The 19,910-nt window shown below is 44.6% G+C and overlaps 1 protein-coding gene across 1 annotated transcript in view; it reads left to right on the top strand.

Moving 5' to 3' along the window:
• Positions 1-19,910, top strand: part of LOC122552236 — a 58,503-nt gene that overhangs the window by 26,549 nt on the left and 12,044 nt on the right. The window contains exons 14-18 of the mRNA XM_043694891.1: positions 1,475-1,599; positions 5,861-6,086; positions 8,088-8,235; positions 11,541-11,710; positions 12,658-12,838. Of these exons, the coding sequence (XP_043550826.1) occupies positions 1,475-1,599; positions 5,861-6,086; positions 8,088-8,235; positions 11,541-11,710; positions 12,658-12,838 (850 nt within the window). The remainder of the gene's footprint in view (positions 1-1,474; positions 1,600-5,860; positions 6,087-8,087; positions 8,236-11,540; positions 11,711-12,657; positions 12,839-19,910) is intronic.

Here is a 19,910-nt window from a genome sequence, read left to right as displayed (position 1 = left end):
CACACACAAACACATACACACATCACACACATATCACACAAACACATCATACCCACAAACTCACACACATTACACCCATACAAACATACCCTCACACACACAGACACACATCACACCCACACATGCACGCACATACACACACACAGCTTCTGAGGTTATCTTGACTCTCCTTCTAAATGACTCACTTCTGAGGAACTGTGACCCTCAGGGTAAGTTACCATAGTCATCTCTCTCTAATGAGAGAGCAGCCCTATGGTCCCTGGGGACTGTGGCAACCTTTAAAAAACACAAGAAATTCCGAATTTTGCATTGGTTTGGGAACGTTAATAGTTACATCCTTTCCTATGTCAGATAGGTAGAAATGTTTATGGTTTTTCTAACTCACCATGGGAAAGCCAAAATCAGTCGCACAGTGGGGAGAAAAGAATCATGCACTAATAAAGTAAATTTCACAACTGCAACCTTGTAGAGTTAAAATCTCAAATCACTTTACAACAAATGAAGAGGGGCAGATCTTTTCCACAGAGGGTGGTTCATGTGTAGAATCAACTTCCTGAGGAAGTGGTGGGTGTAGGCACAATTACAATGTTTAAAAGACATTTGGATAAGTGCACAAATAGGAAAGGAATTGGAGGGATTGTGCCAGGAGCAGGCAGATGGGACTGGTTTAGTTTGGGATTGTGTTCAGCGTGGACTGTTGGGACCAAAGGTCTGTTTCCATGCTGTATGACTGTATGTAGTTGGAGGCAATGGCCTCTTGGTATTATTGCTAGACTGTTCAAGCAGAGACCCAGGTGATATCTGGGGACCTGGATTCAAATCATGCTACAGCAGATGGTGGAATTTGAATTCAATAACAATCAGGGGACTATAGTCTACCCATGAAACCTATCTGGTTTAGGGAAAGAAATCTGCCATCCTTACCTGGTCTGGCCTACATGTGACTCCAGACCCACAGCAATGCGGTTGACTCTTAACTGCCCTATGAGCAATAAATGCTGGCCTAGCTAGTGACATCCACATTCTATGAATGAATAAAAAAGATACCGTAGTAATGTAGCAAACATTGCAGTTATTTTCTGCACAGCAAGCTCCCACACACACAGATAGCAAACAGATATTCCTTTATGATGATTTTGGTTGAAAGATGAAGGCTGGCCAGGACACAAGAGAATGCTCCAGCTTTTCTTTGATATACTGCCGTGTGATCTTTAACACGAGAAGGAATGTGGGGATCCCCTGACATTGCAGCACTCCACCAGCACTGCGCTGGTTTCTTCTTAGATTTCATGTTTCCAAAGTGGATTTCAAACTCAATACAACACTCTGAGTTAGATCACTGAGCTGCGATGGAAGGCAGAGGAGAAGAGCCAATTTCTCAATTTGTAGCCTGTGTACTGTTTCGTTATTTAGTGTGTGTGTAAGATACAGAGAAACATATTACACCATGAGCTATCTTCCCTGTTCTTTGCAGTACTGTGTTGACTGCCGGCTGGACTGGCACTGGGAGCAGTGTTTACAAGGAATCTTGTCAGAATCAACTCTCCCCCCAAATCCTTATCCAGTAGTAGCTTCCGAATTCATAAAGGCTTCCCTAAGGTAAGACATGAACTGGAAACAAAAGCTGGAACTTCTCTTTTTGAGGACATATCCAAATAGAATGATGAGGGCAGAACCAAAGATGTTGTTCATATGGACTTCAGTAAAACTTTTGACAAAGTTCCGCATGACAGACTAATTAGCAAATTTAGGTCACAGGGGGTGCAGGGAGAGCTTGCCTATTGGATACAAAATTAGCTTGAAGGGAGGAGACAGAGTTGTGGAGGGTTGTTTTTTGGTCTGGAAGCCTATGATCAGTTGTGTTCTACAGGGATCAGTACTAGGTCCACTTTTGTTTGTGATTTATATAAACGATTTGGATGAGAATTTAGGAGGCATGGTTAGTAAATTTGCAGACAACACCAGAATTGGTGGTATAGTTGACAGTGAAGAAGGTTATCTAAGATTACAAAGGGATCCTGATCGTTGGGCCATTGGGCTGAGAAGTGGGCGGCACGGTGGCACAGTGGTTAGCACTGCTGCCTTACAGCGCCTGAGACCCGGGTTCACTTCCCGCCTCAGGCGACTAACTGGAGTTTGCACGTTCTCCCCGTGACTGCGTGGGTTTCCTCCGGGTTCTCCGGTTTCCTCCCACAGTCCAAAGATGTGCAGGGCCAGGTGAATTGGCCATGCTAAATTGCCCGTAGTGTTAGGTAAGGGGTAAATGTAGGGGTATGGGTGGGTTTCGCTTCGGCGGGTCGGTGTGGACTTGTTGGGCCGAAGGGCCTGTTTCCACACTGTAATGTAATCTAAAAGAAAAGTGGCAGATGGAGTTTAATTTGGATAAATGCAAGATATTGCATTTCGGTAAAACAAGCAAGTTTAGGACTTACACAGTTAATGATTGGACCTGGGGAGAGTTGTTGAACAGAGAGACCTGTGGTTTCAGATACAGAGTAAAAAGAAATGTGGTGCTGGAAAAGCACAGCCGGTCAGGCAGTATCTGAGGAGCAGGACAGTCGACATTTTGAGGAAAAGCTCTTCATCAAAAATGCTTATCCTCGAAACGTCGACTCTCCTGCTCCTTGGATGGGGCCTGACCAGCTGAGCTTTTCCAGCACCACACTTTTGGACTCTGATCGCCAGCATCTGCAATTCTCACTTTCTCTTCGTTTCAGATACATAGTTCTTTGAAAGGTGCATCACAGATAGACAGGATTGTTAAGAAGGCATTTAGCACGTTTGTCTTCATTCTCAGACCATTGAGTATAGGAGTTGTAATCCAAGGAGCAGAAGAATCTACGTTTCGGCACAAGCCCTTTATCAGGAATGAGACTTTCAGGAAGGTAGGGGTGGAAGTGATAGGGTGGAAAGGAGGGTGGAGCAGATAGGTGGGAAGGAAGATGGACAGGTAGGACAGGTCATGAGGGCAGCGCCGAGTTGGAGGCTTGGGACTGGGATAAGGTGGGGGTAGGGGAACACCTGAACTCCTCCTCCCACTCCACCAAGGACATGCAGGTCCTGGGCCTCCTCCATTGCCAAACTCTAACCACCCAACGCCTCGGGACCCTTTCAACCCTACCCTTCATCTACCTATCACATTCCCAGCTACCTTCTCCCCCAGTCCCACACCCCTCCCATATATCTCTCAGCCCCCCCCCCGGCCCACTAGCCCCATTCCTGATGAAGGGCTTACGCCCGAAACATCAATTGTCCTGCTCCTCAGACGCTGCCTAACCTGCTGTGCTTCTCCAACACCACACTCTCGACTCTGATCTCCAGCATCTGCAGTCCTCACTTTCTCCTATAGGATTTGGGATGTCATGTTGAAGTTGTACATGATGTTAGTGAGGCCACTTTTGGAGTACCGTGTACCGTTCTGGTCGCCCTTCTATAGGAAGGATATTGTTAAATTGGAGAGAGTTCAGAAACATTTACCAGAATGTGACCAGGACTGGAGAGTTTGACTTATAAGGAGAGGCTAGATAGGCTGGGCCTTTTATCACATGTGCATAAGAGGTTGATAACCTTGGAGAGGTTTATAAAATCATGAGGGGCATGGATAAGATGAATAGCAAAGGTCTTTTCCCTAGGGTAGGGGAGTTCAAAACTAAGGGGCATATGTTTTAAGGTGAGAGGGGAAAGATTTAAAAGGAACCTGATGGGCAACCTTTACACATGCGTTTAATTCTGTGTATTTAATTTTCGGCTGGCAAAATTCTTGAAGAAACCCATTTGGATGCCCTGTAGAAATTAAACATTAGCATGTTAAAATTAAGGAGGTACATCAGGCATTATAAAGAGCGGGAAAAACAGTAGAATTTACTTTTCTAATTTTAGGTCACTTATGGCATGTGTGAAAAGTTTGGTGTTTGGAATAACTCTGTCATGGCTCAGTACTTTTTAACCTGTTACCTAGTGTTGAAATCCAGTCGGGTCTCCCCTGTTCCATTTCTAAGGGTCACTGATAATGTGAGTGTCAACCACTACAGTCCAGTTCCAAGACTCCCTAGGACTTAACAGCCCTGAAATCATTCAATTGTTAAGATGCCGAAGGAGGCGGTTCGACTCATCGCGCCTAAACCAATTCTCCGAGCATTTTAACTTTGTGCCAAGCTCCTGCCTTTCTCTATAACCCTGCATGATGGTCCCATCTAAATAAACATCCATTTCCAACTTCAATGCATCGACTCAACTTACATCCATCATATTTCCAGGCAAGTCCATTTCAATGCAAAAACACTTTCTGTGTGGAAAAGCTTTCTCTCACCTCACACTTTCTTCTATTGCAAAACACCTTAAAATGATGCTGTCTGGTTCTCACCCTCTTTAGGATGGGAACAGTCTACTTTGCCTCAAGGTCTCATGATCTTAAAATCTGTGATCAAGTCTCCCCTGAGCCTTCTCCTCTCCATTGAAAACATAGAACATAGAAAAGTCCAGCACAGAACAGGCCCTTTGGCCCACGATGCTGTGCCAAGATTTAATCCTAATGTAAAATATAGTAACTGGACCTACACACTCCTCAACTCACTGCTATCCATGTGCATGTCCAGCAGTCGCTTAAATGTCCCCAGTGACTCTGCTTCTACCACCACAGCTGGCAACGCATTCATGCATTCAAAACTCTCTGTGTAAAGAACCTACCTCTGACGTTTCCTTTATACCTTTCTCCTTATATCTTCAAACTATGACTTCTCGTACCAGTCAGTCCTGCCCTGGGGAAAAGTCTCTGGCTATTAACTCTATTTATTCCTCTCATTATTTTGTACACCTCAATCAGGTCTTCTCTCTTCCTCCTTCTCTCCAGAGAGAAAAGTCCAAACTTATTCAACCTTTCTTCATAAGGCAAGCCCTCCAGTCCAGGCAGCATCCTGGCAAACCTTCTTTGCACCCTCTCCAAAGCCTCTGTATCTTTCCACAGGACCCTTACATAGACTTGAGAGGCAACAGATCTTGGTTTAGAGTTTCATTCTGAAGACAGTACAGTGCACCCTCAGAAACATGACTGATCCAAAATTTCGAAACAAATTTATAGTGAAGAATTTATAACTGAAGATTTTCCAAACATTTTTGAGAGGAGACAGTTATGTAGTGGTAATGTGAGTTGTAATCTAGAGAACCAGATTAATGTTATGGGGGGTAGGGATTTAAATCCCCTAGTGAAATTTGATGGTGCAATTTGAACTCAGTAAAAATTGGGAACTATGAAAGTGAGCTTAATGGCAACTGTACCAACTGCCACTAAAAGTAAATTCTATCTGGTTCACTCATGACTTGTAGAGAAGAGAATTTGTCATCCTTACCTGGGCTGGCCTACATGTGACTTCAGACCACATTAATGTGGTTAGCTTTCAACTGTCCTCTGCAATGGCCCTGGAAGTCACTCAATTCCAGGGCAATTAGGAATCTTAGAATCCCTACAGTGTGGAAGCAGGCCATTCAGCCCATTCAGACCCTCCAAAGACCATCCCACCCAGACATAACCCCTTACCCTATCCCTGTAACCCTAGTCCACTTAGTCTGCATCCCTGGACACTATGGACAATTTAGCATTGCCAATCCATCTAACCTGCACACTTCTGGGCGTTGGGAGGAAACCGGAGCACCCAGAGGAAACCCCCGCAGACACAGGGAGAACATGCAAACTCCGATAGTAACCCAAGTCCTTGGTGCTGTGAGGCAGCAGTGTTAACCACTGTGCCACCAAATGATTCATAAATGCTGAACCAACCAATGATGCAAAGATCCTGTGAATAAAAGAGAAGCCACAGTATTGTTTATTTTTCTAACACTTTATTATCAACTCTTCTCCTAACAGGATGGACCTCTGGCAAAAGAAAGATGAGGAAATTATCCATCAGACACTTCAGTTAACGTCTAAATTTATTGATTGTGGAAACTACATCTTTCAGGTCCCAGGTTTAGAAGTGTTTGGTTTGAAAAGTGCTCTATGCCCATTAAATCCAATCACATTTGAGACTGTGCTCGGGCTCATTACTTTGATGGGAAATAAGGACATCCCGCATCAGTATCAAAGCTTCAAGGTACAAGTTATTCCATCAGAAGGAGAAACCTCTCCTTATTGTACTCCTAAATGATTGGCTTCTTCTCCTGACACTGTGAATCCATGTTTCAGATTCCTTAACCAGCAGAAACATCCTGTTAGCTTATACGCTATAAAACCTCTTCAGAATCATATACGTTTCCTTTTCCCAAACTCCAGAGAATATAGTCTCAAATTGATGAGTCAAATGTTAGTGCATTGGGCCTTGAACCCAAAGGTATATGTGCTTTCAAATCAGCTAAACTGACTTCCTTAAACCTTCAATGAAGTAATCCCAGAGAATCTCACACTTCACTTCCAATTATCTGAAGAATCAGAACAATACATCTTTTCTTGCGCCATGGCTAGGTGGTTTCTGCAAACACAGTTACATGAACTGCAGTAGTTTTTTTTCCCCCAGATTTGTGTCTCCTTTAATCAACTTGGGTTTTATTCAGTTTATTCACCTCATCTGGTTGACCACATGGTTTTGGGGTTGGATCTGATATCTATATATTGCTGTTCACTCGGCATTACAATTTTGTGGACTCATTGGATTGTCAAATCATACAATCCCTACAACAAGGACATTTGGCCCATTGATACACACCACCCCTCTGAAGATCTTCCCACCCAGACCCACCCACCCCCCACCCTGTCGCTGCAACCCTGCACTACCCATGGCTAATCCACCGAGCCTGCACATTCCTAGACACTATTTACCCATTGCCCACAATTTACCCACAATTTACCCATAGCCAGTCCACCTAACCTGTATGGACCTGAGTATTTTTCTCCTGTTCTACCACTGTACATAAACCAACTCATCTTGCTGACCTCCTTTAAGATGCTCCCTAAATATATCAACCATACTTTTGGTCATCTATCTTAATATCTTATCTTCATATCTCCTTATGTGTCTCGATGTGAAATATAGTTTGATAACAGTCCCATGAAGTGTCTTAGGCCATTTTCTCATGTTGAAGGTATTACATAAATGCAAGCTTTGTTGACGTTGATAGCGCATTGACAAAGTTTGCTGATGAACTAAAGCAAACCTCCTCTGGGCAACATGATGTGGCATCGTTGCTCTTAACCTTAGCTGTGAATAAGCTGCTAAGGCCTGCGAGACAACTTGAATTTTTCTATGGCATCTGATCATCCAAAAAGTCCTTCTGCACTTTACTGATACAAATACAGAAAATACTGAGGAAACTCAGTAGGTCTGGCAGCATCTGTGGCAAGAGAAACAGAGTTAACATTTCAAATTCAAAATGTTTCTTCTTCGGAACTGAAGAAGGTTAGAAAATGGTGGTTTTCAGAGGAGGTGTGAGGGGAACAGGTGGTGTGGAGGCCCAGTGCAAAAGGCAAAGTTTAAAATAAAACAAATAACTGCGGATGCTGGAAGACTGAAACCAAAACAGAAATTGCTGGAGGAACTCAGCAGGTCTGGAAGCAACTGACGAAGTTCTGAAGAAGAGTTGAAAGAAGAGTGAGGGGTACAAATGGTATGGAGGCCCAGAGCAAAAGGCAAAATCTAAAATAAAATTAATAACTGCTGGATGCTAGAATTCTGAAACAAAAAAAAATTGGAATCTGGAGGCAACTGAAGAAGTTCTGATGAAGGGTCACTGGACTCGAAGCGTTTTTCTCTCTCCACAGATGTTGCCAGACCTGCAGAGTTTCTCCAGCAATTTCTGCTTTTGTTTCAAAAGTCAAAGCCATTGTTAATTGCAGTGAAACAGAAATAGAGATGTAAAATGCATGCCAATTACAATATGAAAGGGAGAAAATGGATTCCCTCTGCAGAGAGCGAAAACAAAAGACCGAGAAAAGAGAGAAGGCCATTATGGAGTGGGGAATGTAAGAAAAATGGGGGACTTACATCATGAGGTTGGGCTCTCATGTTATGGAATTCAAAATTTTGTTTCATATTTCCCACATTGTCGTATTTTGCTATAATTTGTCCTTTACTGAAGCTTCCTTATGTCCAATCTCCCAGGTAGCAGCCAGCCTAGGGGTGAACTCTTCAGCAACCTGGTTTGGGTCATTAAGTCCATTCCTTGACATTTTGGAACTGACTGAATTCTACTACTTAAAAGGTCCTACAGGCTGTGACAGAGAAGCACTTCAGGCGTGTGCTAAAATAGGTAAGGAACTTACACTGACAGATGAGAACTTGATGGCCATCTGATGATTTAGCAGACGAATGTCCCATTTATGTGTTAGACCATGATGGTCATACATCATCTGTGCTGTAGCATTGATAATAGTGTCCTTAAGTATCCATGGGCAAGGACCAACTGAGGTTACCATGAAGGTCCTACTTTCTGGATCTCACCTCTCACCTGAGATATGGTGGCTTTCACTACCAGTCATCTCTCTGTAATGAGAGGACAGTTCCATGGTCCCTTGGGACTATAGTGACTTGAATTATATAACAGGCACCTCGTTAAAGAGCAGGTTACAACTCACAGTCCTTTAAGGATTGAATACTGTGATGGGAGATACAATTCAAGAAGAGTTGAATGGCCTTCCTTATCCATGTAAATCTCATGATGCAGGATCAGTTCACTCAGTTAGCCTGGCTGCCAGTCTCCAGTTTCCTCATTTCCCCTCCCCCACTTTGTCTCAGTCCCAATCCTCGAACTCAGCACCACCTTCCTAACCCGCAACCTTCTTCCTGACCTCTCCGTCCCCACCTCCACTCCGGCCTATCACCCTCACCTTTACCTCCTTCCACCTCCTTTCCAATGCCCCTCCTCCAAGTCCCTCCTCCCTACCTTTTATCTTAGCCTGCTTGGCACACCTTCCTCATTCCTGAAGAAGGGCTCATGCCCGAAACGTCGATTCTCCTGCTCCTTGGCTGCTGCCTGACCTGCTGCGCTTTTCCAGCAACACATTTTCAGCTCTGATCTCCAGCATCTGCAGTCCTCACTTTCTCCTGCCAGTTTGCAATGCAGAGTGACACCAATGGTGTGGGTTCAATTCCCGCATCAGCCAAGGTTACCATGAAAAGGTTTCTTTCTCAATCTCTCCCTTCACCACAGGTCTGGTGATCCTCATGTTAAACCTCCACCAATCACTTCTCTCTAATAAGAGAGCATACTATGGTCTGGTAGGACAATGGTGATTTTACCTTACACCCCTCGATGCTGAAATAAAGAGAAATGATTATAGACAACGTAACTGTACCAGGATTTGAATCAAGTTTCTCTCAACCATTTTAACAAAGTTAATTCTGTGTAACAGCCCCCGCTTCCTCACTTAAAATAGCAGGGAGTAAAATTTTGTAAGCTTGCCTTACAATGAGATCATTAACAGCAGCTGCTATCCTCTAATCACACTTTACAAAAACTGTATACCCAGGATGCATTTCCCATTCATCACTTTATTTCTGTCTATCACATTTCAACTGACACTCTCAAGGCTTCTGAAAGAATGAAGAAGTAAATGGAAATCACTAGTCACCCATAAACGTTCCAGTCACATCCTACGAACTGACCAGTGGCCTGGGGTGGTGTGTTACGATACACTAAGAGTCCAAAAAATGTGGCAACATGCATTTTTAACTGCATTTGTAGTCTGGAGCTTTGGAAAGTTTTGGTAGAGGCTCCAACATTAATGCCATCTCAAGACTGAGATGAGGATGAATTTCTTCTCTCAGAGGGTTGTGAGTCTTTGGAACTCCTTGTCATAGAGAGCTGTAGGGGTCGGAGGCCTTGTGTATATTTGAGGCTGACAAAGATAGATTCTTAAAAACAAAAAAACTGCAGATGCTGAAATCCGAGGTAGACAGGCAGGAGGCTGGAAGAACACAGCAAGCCAGGCAGCATCAGGAGGTGGAGAAGTCGATGTTTCTTCAGGTCCTGATGAAGGATTACACATGAACTATAGATAGATTCTTAGTCAATCACTGGCTATGGGGAAAGGTCAGGAAAGTGGATGTAAGGAATGTTGAATCAGCCGTGATCCTATTGAATAGCGAAGGAGGCTCGAGGGGCTCAAAGGCCCACTCCTGTTCCTATCCCTTATGGTCTGAAGGTTAGCCTAAAATCACTCTTGCTCTCAATATCTGTCATTGGTGTGTGCTGGACAGATTTACAAGTTAACACTTCAGCCTGGTTACCAGGTTATGAACACCTTACTTAGAGTCATAGAGACGTACAGCATGGAAACAGACCCTTCAGTCCAACCCGTCCATGCCGACCAGATATCCCAACCCAATCTAGTCCCACCTGCCAGCACCCAGCCCATATCCCTCCAAACCCTTCCTATTCATATACCCATCCAAATGCCTCTTAAATGTTGCAATTGTACCAGCCTCCACCACTTCCTCTGGCAGCTCATCCCATACACGTCCCGTCCTCTGTGTGAAAAAGTTGCCCCTTCGGTCTCTTTTATACCTTTTCCCTCTCACCCTAAACCTATGCCCTCTAGTTCTGGACTCCCCCATCCCAGGGAGAAGACTTTGTCTATTTATCCTATCTATGCCCCTCATAATTTTGTAAACCTCCAAATTGTGGAGTAGACCTTGAACCTGAACATATTGGCCTAGAAACAGGAAGGGTACCCACATGACCTTAATAAACAATATCTACTTCAATACAATTAGGATTGATGGCATTCACCTTCATTTTATTACCTGCCCAATTTTGCAAAGCTTTCTCCTTATAAAACATAGTATTTTATGACATATTTCCAACAATGCCATGGAAAATTGGTTTGGAAATTCTAGTCATATGATACAATGATAATCACCAGCTCTGACAATCATTAGTGAATCCCTCTATGATAATAAAAAGTGTAAACTGAAAATGGGTTCCACAACATGTTTATTTTTCAGTTTCATAGAAGTCACACTCTGGCAGCAAAGTTAAAAATCACACAACACCAGGTGGTAGTCCAACAGGTTTAATTGGAAGCACGAGCTTTCTGAGGACTGCTCCTTCATCAGGTAGTTGTGGAATATAAGATTGTAAGACACAGAATTTATAGCAAAAGTTTACAATGTCATGTAACTGAAACTATGTATTGAAAGATACCTTGACTGTTTGTTAAGTCTCTCATCTGTTCGAATGACCGTGTTGGATTCAGTTCTTTCATATGTAAATCATAACCTGGTGTTGTGTGATTTTTAACTTTGTAGACCCCAGTCCAATTCCGGCATCTCCAAATCATGACTGGCGGCAAAGAAAGATGTTCAGCCAAGCCCTGATTTAAATTTTTAATGGGTTTTATTTCTCACTGGGTATCCCAGATCTTGCTGCAGCTGAAACTTTTCCCAATTAATTCTTTGTGAATTTCTATTAATCTTCCATGGAAGCTATGGAGGAGATTCCCCCCCCCCTCCCCTCCCCCCCAGCCCACGGTGGGAAGTCCAGGATGTGGTGATCACCATCACTAGTGTTCGGAGATTCCTTGAATTTGGCTTGATGTCACCATTTATTCCCAGTGCAGAGTCACCTGGAGGAATTGCAGCAGCAGTTGAAGGGAGCACTGACGTTTACAATGTGGCTTTCAGAGAGTCAGAGCTGGAGTGCTTCGGACATCCTGACCTACCCATCAGCATTCATAGAGGCTTTTGTGGGAAGTGCCGAGAATGGGCGCCCAACGTACTTGAAGGTAAACGGGTAAAAACGGGCTGAGTAACAGGCTTCTTCCAGAAGACAAGAAAAAGGACTTAAATTGGCTGTTGCTTTTACAACAAGTGCTACATTTCAAATATGTGCAGTTCTGGTTACCACGCAATAGGAAGAATGTGATTGCTAGGGAGGGTGTGCAGAGGAGATTCACCAGCCGTTTGTCTGGGTTGGAGCAGTTTAGCGATGAAGAGAGACTAGATAGGCTCACACTGTATTCTTTAAAGCAGTGAAGGCTGAGAGGGGACCTGCTTAAAGTGTATAAGATGATGAGGAGCATGGACAGGGTGCATAGGAACCAACTGTCCCCCTTAGTCAGTAACAAGGAGGCATAATTTTAGGATGAAAAGCAGGAGGTTACAAGGGGATTTGAGGAAATTTCCTTTAAGGAAGCTGCCTGGGAGGGTCATTGAGGCAGGAAACCTCACAACCTTTAGAAAAATACTTGGATGAGTGCTTAAAATGCCCTAACGTTCAGGGCTGTGGGCCAAGTGCTGGAAAGGGGAACAAGTGTAGACTTAGCATAGTTTTTGGCCATGTAGGCTCGATGGGCCGAAGGGCCTCATTAATACTATATAATTCAATGAGATGTATTTAATTGCCTGCAAAATGCTCTGGGATCACCTAAAGTCGTGAATGATGCTATAGGAATGAAAATATTTTACATTTAAGTACCTTTGTGTATTCCACCTCATCTTTGGTGCAGAGATCAGAATGGCCTGCCCATTTCTCCGTCTGTTAATTTTAATAAGGATTTGTGGGGGTGACTGATTTTTGCTCCTGAACTCTTGAGATGCACCTCCCCATGTCTGTGCTGGGAACGCTCATTGGTGAAGTGGGTCAAAAGGAAGAAGTGAGGTGAGTCTCACTCTAAGCAAGTGAGGCCTTGGCTTGTATGGTATTGTCATTCCTTTTTGTTTCCTTTTGAAGGTGCTTCTGTCCACTGCTGGCTTATCGTGGTGTTACCTCCCCATCGTGAAATATTTTGTGCTGTACTATTTTGAGGATCAAGAGGAAAGCTGGAGGTCTTATCCCCAGCACGAGCCTGTTGCCATTTACCAAAACGTTTTCCTTTCCAGGGATGCTGCAGCATTTCACTGCCAGAGAGTCGGTGAGTCACTGAGAAAAGCCACTAACCTGTCTCTCACTAAGGCTGAGAAAAGCAGAGAATTAAGTAAGTGTGAACTCTAGCTTGGGTTGACAGCGCACTTTGCTCTGCGTCACAAGATCCTGAATTCAAGCCCCATTCCAGGGCTTAGAGTCATAGAGATGTACAGCATGGAAACAGACCCTTCAGTCCAATCCGTCCATGCCGACCAGATATCCCAACCTAATCTAGTCGCACCTGCCAGCACCCGGCCCATATCCCTCCAAACCCTTCCTATTCATATACCCATCCAAATGCCTCTTAAATGTTGCAATTGTACCAGCCTCCGGCAGCTCATTCCATACACGTCCCACCCTCTGTGTGAAATAGTTGCCCCTTAGGTCTCTTTTATATCTTTCCCTTCTCACCCTAAACCTATGCCCTCTAGTTCTGGACTCCTTGACCCAGGGAAAAGACTTTGCCTATTTACCCTATCCATGCCCCTCATAATTTTGTAAACTTCTATAAGGTCACCCTTCAGCCTCCGACACTCCAGGGAAAACAGCCCCAGCCTGTTCAGCCTCTCCCTATAGCTCAAATTCTGCAACATTTATTGAACAAAGAAATCTAATCTGATACTTCTCAGCAGTGCTGGTGTGCTGCACTTGTGGAGGTGCTGTTCTGGGATGAAATGTTAAACTGAGGTCCCACGCAGGAGGTCTTGAGGCAAAGGGAATGGCGTCCTTACCTCAGAGTTCGGAAGGTCTGATTTTGGGGTGTTGCTCTTATTGGACACAGAAAGAATATTCATAAAATGACCAAACGTATTGACGTCCAATTTGCAAATCTTTCCAACACACACCAGCAGCCGATGGTAAGAGTGAGAGAATCCCATAGGAGAAAGTTAGGACTGCAAATGCTGGAGATCAGAGTTGAGAGTGTGGTGCTGTAAAAGCACAGCAGGTCAGGCAGGAGAATCAACGTTTCGGGCATAAGCCTTTCATCATCATTCCTGATGAGGGGCTTAAGCCCGAAACATCGATTCTTCTGCCCCTTGGATGCTGCCTGACCTGCTGTGCGTTTTCAGCACCACACTGTGAGAATCTCATGGTCACCCACACTTTTGGTGTGGAGTCGCACCCCGAATGCTATACCCTGAAGTTTCAGACTGTGTTCCAGGAGAAACCAGCCATGGAAACAGAATTAAGCATGTGCTTTATCTGTCTCAAGTGTGTCTACACATGGGAAAAATCTTGTAAATCTAAGTCATCTCCTTGTTAAAGATCTCAAGGCTCACTCGTGTCCTTTAGGGATGGAAATCTGCCATCCCTACCCAATCTGGCCTACAGGTGACTCCACAGCTACAACAATGTGGTGGCTCTCAACCACCCCTTGTAAGGAAGTGATGGCTTAGTGGTATTATCGTTAGGTTATTATCCAGAAACGCAGCTAATGTTCTGGGGACCTGGATTCAAATCCCGCCATAGCAGATGGTGGAATTTGAATTCAAAAGAAGAAAATCTGAAATTAGGAATCTACTGATGACTATGAAACCATTGCCAGTTGTTAGTAAGACCCATATGATTCACTTAAAACCGCCATCCTTACCTGGTCTAGCCCACATGTGACTCCAGACTCACAGCAACGTGGTTGAGTCTCAGCTGCTCTCTGAATTGGCCAGCAAGCCACTTGGTTCAAGGGCAGCTGGGGACGGGCAATGGTAGAGGGATTGAGTTTCAGAACCATGAGATCATGCTGCAGCTGTAAAAATCTCTGGTGCGGCCACATTTGGAGTATTGCGTACAGTTCTGGTCACTGCATTATAGGAAGGATTTGGAAGCTTTGGAAATAGTTCAGAGGGGATTTACTAGGATGTTGCCTGGTATGGAGGGAAGATCTTATGAGGAAAGGTTGAGGGACTTTATGCTGTTTTTGTTAGAGAGAAGAAGGTTGAGAGGTGACTTAATTGAGATGTATAAGATAATCAGAGAGTTAGATAGATTGGACTGTGAGAGTCTATTTCCTTGAATGGCAATGGCTACACGAGGGGACATAGCTTTAAATTGAGGGGTGATAGATATAGGAGAGATACCAGAGGTAGTTTCTTTACTCAAGAGTAGCAGGGATGTGAAACGCACTGCCTGCAACAGTAATAGACTCGCCAATTTTAAGGTCATTGGATACGCATATGGATGAGAATGGAATAGTGGCGGTTAGATGGGCTTCAGATTGGTTCCACAAGTCGGCGCAACATCGAGGGCCAAAGGGCCTGTACTGCGCTGTAAGTTTCTATGTTCTGACCAGCCAGAGATGTCCATGTCCTGTGAGTGAATAAAAACAAAATAGTTGAACAAGTCACTCAGTTCAAGGGCAATTAGGGATGGGCAACATTTTGGTGGCCTTGCCAGTAACATCTACATCCCGTAAAAGATTAAACTAAGGAAAACATCTATTCTGTCTGCAGCATTTAAGTTCTATTTTCAAACAAATTAAAGGTAAATTTGTCCAGAACTGGAAGATAAAAGTGAAGGAGCTTTGTGGTATCCCCAGAGTCACTGACATGCCACCCTGGTACAGACACAATTTTGCTCATCGATGGATTTACATATAGGTACAATTATTATTATATATAGATATAAGTTCTGCAATTTCACATGATGTGTGCAGCACAGAAACAAGCTATTTGGCTCAACTATTCTCTATCTGTGTGACTGTCCCACACAAGCCTTCTCCTTCCTCACCCTACCTGAAGGACACTTTATTATTTTCCCTATATTCTCCTTACTTGTGTCTATGCTGTTCACTTCATCTGGTGCCTGCAGCAGGGAGTTCTACATTCTAACCAGTCCCTGGGTAAAGAACCTTTTGGTTGGAGGTGGGAGGCTGCAGAAAAGTTTCACGAGAGTTGTTCCAGGGACGGGGAGCTTCAGTTGAGAAGGTGTATCGGAGGAGTTAGGTCTGTTTTTCCTGGGAGAGGTGAAGGCTGAGAGAAGTTTTTTTAGAGCTATTCAAAAAGGGGTCTGGGCAGACTAGATAGGAAAACAACTGCTCCCAGCTGCAGGAGGCACCGATTTCAGGTCATTATCAAAAGAAGCAATGGCGACACGTAGACCATCTTAGATTTAGATCATAGAATCCCTGCAGTGTGGAAACAGGCCATTTGGCCCAACAAATCCACACTGACCCTCTGAAGAGGGTCTCCATTCCCCTACCCTATTACTCTACATTTTCCCTAACTAATGTACCTGCCTACACATCCCGAAACAATTTAGCTTGGCCAATTCAGCTAGCCTGCACATCTTTGGACTGTGGGAGGAAAACTGGAGCACCTGGAGGAAACCCACGCAGACCCGGGGAGAATGTGCAAACTCCACACAGACAGTCGCCCAAGGCTGGATTCGAACCTGGGTCCCTGGCGCTATGAGGCAGCAGTGCTAACCACTGAGCCATCATGCCACCATTTAAGGCAGCCATTTAAACTGTTTGGTGGAGACCTCTTTTCTGTACCATTCCGTCTGCCCAATCTCTGTCTCATCCCCATCCTGTCACAGATAAAGCAAATAGCCCAGTGAAGATAAGGTGGACAGTGAGGGTTGTGGAGATATTGCTGTATTTACATCAAAGTTGCTTCAGATGGAAAGCAACTCTCCTGTCACCCCGTGACATAGCTCGTGACATCACAAAGCTGTGTTTGCACAGCCCTCCCTTTCAATAACCTCAAACTTAAACAAGATGCAATTCAACTGAACTGCAATGTACACTAAAGCTAGGTATAAAAACTTTCCTACTCCACTAAACGTATAGAATAATGTAGCTTGCTTTTTTGCACAGAGGTGATTTTTCATTTTGGGGAAAAAAAGAGACGTCCGAGTACTTAGTGATAGCGATTGGGTCAATAACGGTGATAATCAAGTCAATTGATGGAGAATGCTTCAAAAAGCAATGATCCTTTTCCACTGGCCCTGGTTGTTCTGGATCTTGCCCCATGGGTAAAGAAGGAGACTGTCGAATGGCTGATGTCTCGTATCGAGGGGCTAAAATCGACAGGTGGGGCCGAGCTGAAGGTCAAGATGGTCGATCAGTCGGATAGCAAAGGTGTGGTCTTGCTGATTGGAGCCACCTTGGACAGGCTGCTGCGTGGAGCAGAGGAGGCAGCGTTGATGAAGGTCTACGGCGACGGGAACTTCAAGCCGTTCAAGTACAGCGACAGGCAGAACTTCCGGGAACCAGAGGCCCAGCTGCTCACCACAGCAGAGATGCTGTACATCATCAAGTTCATGCTGGACAACCTGCGGACAAATGACGAGCAGTACGTACCTGGCCAGCCCAACACCAAACTCTCCCCCGGTAAACCCATCATCCCGGAGCTGTGGGGTGCCAAAATTCTCACCAAAATGTACCCAATGCACAATCGAGAAGAACTGGAGAACCTGAAAGAACAGTGGAAGAAGCATTCTTACCTCATCAGCCAGCCGGTTCAAGCTCTGAGAAACTACTTTGGCGAATCGGTCGCCTTGTACTTTGGTTTCCTCGGCTACTTCACGTGGGGCCTCGCGTTTCGGACTCTTTTGGAGCTCTTCTTCTATGTGACCAACCTGAAGGAGTCTGGTGGGTGTGTTATTTGTGCCCTCTACAATATCATTTGGTCCACCGTGTTCCTCGAGGGATGGAAACGTCGTAGTGCAGAGCTGACGTTTAAGTGGGGGACCCTCCGGCAGATGGAAGGCTTCGAGCAGGTCAGGGCTGGCTTCGAGGAGAAGCTAGGCCTGCACCAGGCCACTGTTGTCAAGGAAACTTCGATACTCAGTCAGCAACGCAACATGAACATATTGATCAAGTCGATGCCATTCTTAATTGGCTGCTTGACCATCACTTCCTTACTCATAACAACATACCTAGACATGGACCGAAAGGCTCAAGAACATGACCTGCAGGAGCAATCAGTCCAGAGCTTGCTGTTGAGCTACGTCCCTATACTTGCATACAGTGCCATTGTGGAGGCGTTAAACAAGGTGTACCTTATTTTAGCCAAAGCCTTGACAGAAAGGGAGAACCATCGCTTAGCTTCCACCCATGAAAGCTACTTGTTGGCCAAGGTCCTTATCTTCTACCTAATCAACAACTTTGCCATTCACTATTACTTCGCCTTCTACCTGAGAGATATGAAGCGATTAGCAGACACCCTTTCTGCTCAGCTGCTGGTTCACCAGATCATGGGGCAGTTTTTCGACACCATCGTCCCATACTGGTTGACCCAGCTCAAGTTAATAAAAGTGGACAAAATGCTTTCGTCTGCGGCTAATGTTGGTCTCCAATTGATTGAAAAGGAAGCCAACCTCAGGGATTCATCAGATGGCCTGCTGGAGGAATACCTGGAGCTCTTCATAAAGTTTGGCTACGTCACCCTCTTTTCCAGTGCCTACCCACTCGCTGGCTCCTTCAGCTTCCTGAACAATGTCTTGGGAATTAAGTTGGAAAGCATGAAGTTTAGCAAGGTTTTACAGAGGCAGTTCCCAGTCCCGTCTGCTAATATAGGGGCCTGGCAGATGGCATTTGAGTATCTCACCACACTGGCGATCATAACCAACTGCGGACTCATAAGCCTGTCACCAGAATTCAGGCAATTATTTTCTGACCTCCCCGACCTCCACTATTTCTTACTCGCTGTGGCAATAGAGCACGGCTTCTTGGGTATGCAGAAGTTTGTTCGCCTGGCCATCCCTGAGGTACCGAGTGATATCGCCATCAAGTTGGAGAGAATTGAGCAAGAATGCAGAAGGGCTATCTTCCATAATGAATCCTGTCGATAAGCTTTTTCAAGATGCAAAAAGAAAGACACTCGACCAATGTTAATACTGCCACCTCAAGCCAGTTTTCCTAACTCCTTTTGAATGATGAACGATTTTCACAGCTTTAAAATGTGCAATTCCTTTACCTGAATGACCAACTGCTGTTCAACAGATTACTAAGTGATCCAACTTATCTAGTAAAGTGAGAGAAAAGGGCTGTGTGTCTCTTGTCTCTATTTTCTCTCTCCCTCCTGCAAGTGCCAAATTAACTCTCTCGAAAACAAAACCTCAGCAGATCTGGCAGCATCTGTGAAGAGACGTCAGAGTTAATGTTTCAGGTCTGGTGACCCTTCCTCAGGACAGCCTACGCAGGGCTCTTTCAGTTTTTAACTCTCTCAAAGATTTAGCGATGCTGGATCTTCCTCCAGTTTTACACTCCAGGTTTCCACTGGTCAGTTGAGCATGGAAAAGACTTGGCTCTATTGCCAAGTCTAATCCTGTCACTTGCACAGCTAGTCTTTTCCACCAAGTTTTATCCAGTAGCAATCAAGGGAACTCTAATGGAGTTATCCTTCCCCTTAGGTGCCCTGAAATGCTAATCCTAGTTGCATTTTCTCCTTGTTAATACAGGCCAAGCTGGTCAGGGAGATACAGATCAAGACACAAGCTTTTCCTTTGTGGAGAGCAGTTGTTGATTTCCACAGTGCAATGTGTGCTCAAAGACAAGTAACATCAATTGTGTCTCTTAACCGTAACGGCAACACTGTTAAAAGTTTGTTAGGGTGATTAACCTGACATTAACACTCCAACTGACATGCAACTCAGACTAACAATCAAAACTTCTAAGACTTTTGATGCTCTGTCCCAACTTTTTCAACTTCCTTGTGCACGGATGTCATGTGAAGAAAGTCTGGAGTACAGAACGATATGCAAACCCTAACAACCAGGATTAAAACAATTAACAAATGGCAACATTGTATAGGTGAGGTACATCTTCCCTTCTATAGGTAAATCTAGAGCAATAGAGTAGGGGAATGGGTCTGGGTGTCATAGAGTCATAGAGATGTACAGCACGGAAACAGACCCTTCGGTCCAACCCGTCCATGCTGACCAGATATCCCAACCCAATCTAGTCCCACCTGCCAGCACCTGGCCCATATCCCTCCAAACCCTTCCTATTCATATACCCATCCAAATGCCTTTTAAATGTTGTAATTGTGCCAGCCTCCACCACTTCCTCTGGCAGCTCATTCCATACACGCACCACTCTCTGTGTGAAAAAGTTGCCCCTTAGGTCTCTTTTATAT

The sequence above is a fragment of the Chiloscyllium plagiosum genome, chromosome 8 (genome assembly GCF_004010195.1).
Source record: "Chiloscyllium plagiosum isolate BGI_BamShark_2017 chromosome 8, ASM401019v2, whole genome shotgun sequence".
Lineage (NCBI taxonomy): Eukaryota > Metazoa > Chordata > Chondrichthyes > Orectolobiformes > Hemiscylliidae > Chiloscyllium > Chiloscyllium plagiosum.
This window is presented reverse-complemented; position numbering and strand designations above follow the sequence as displayed.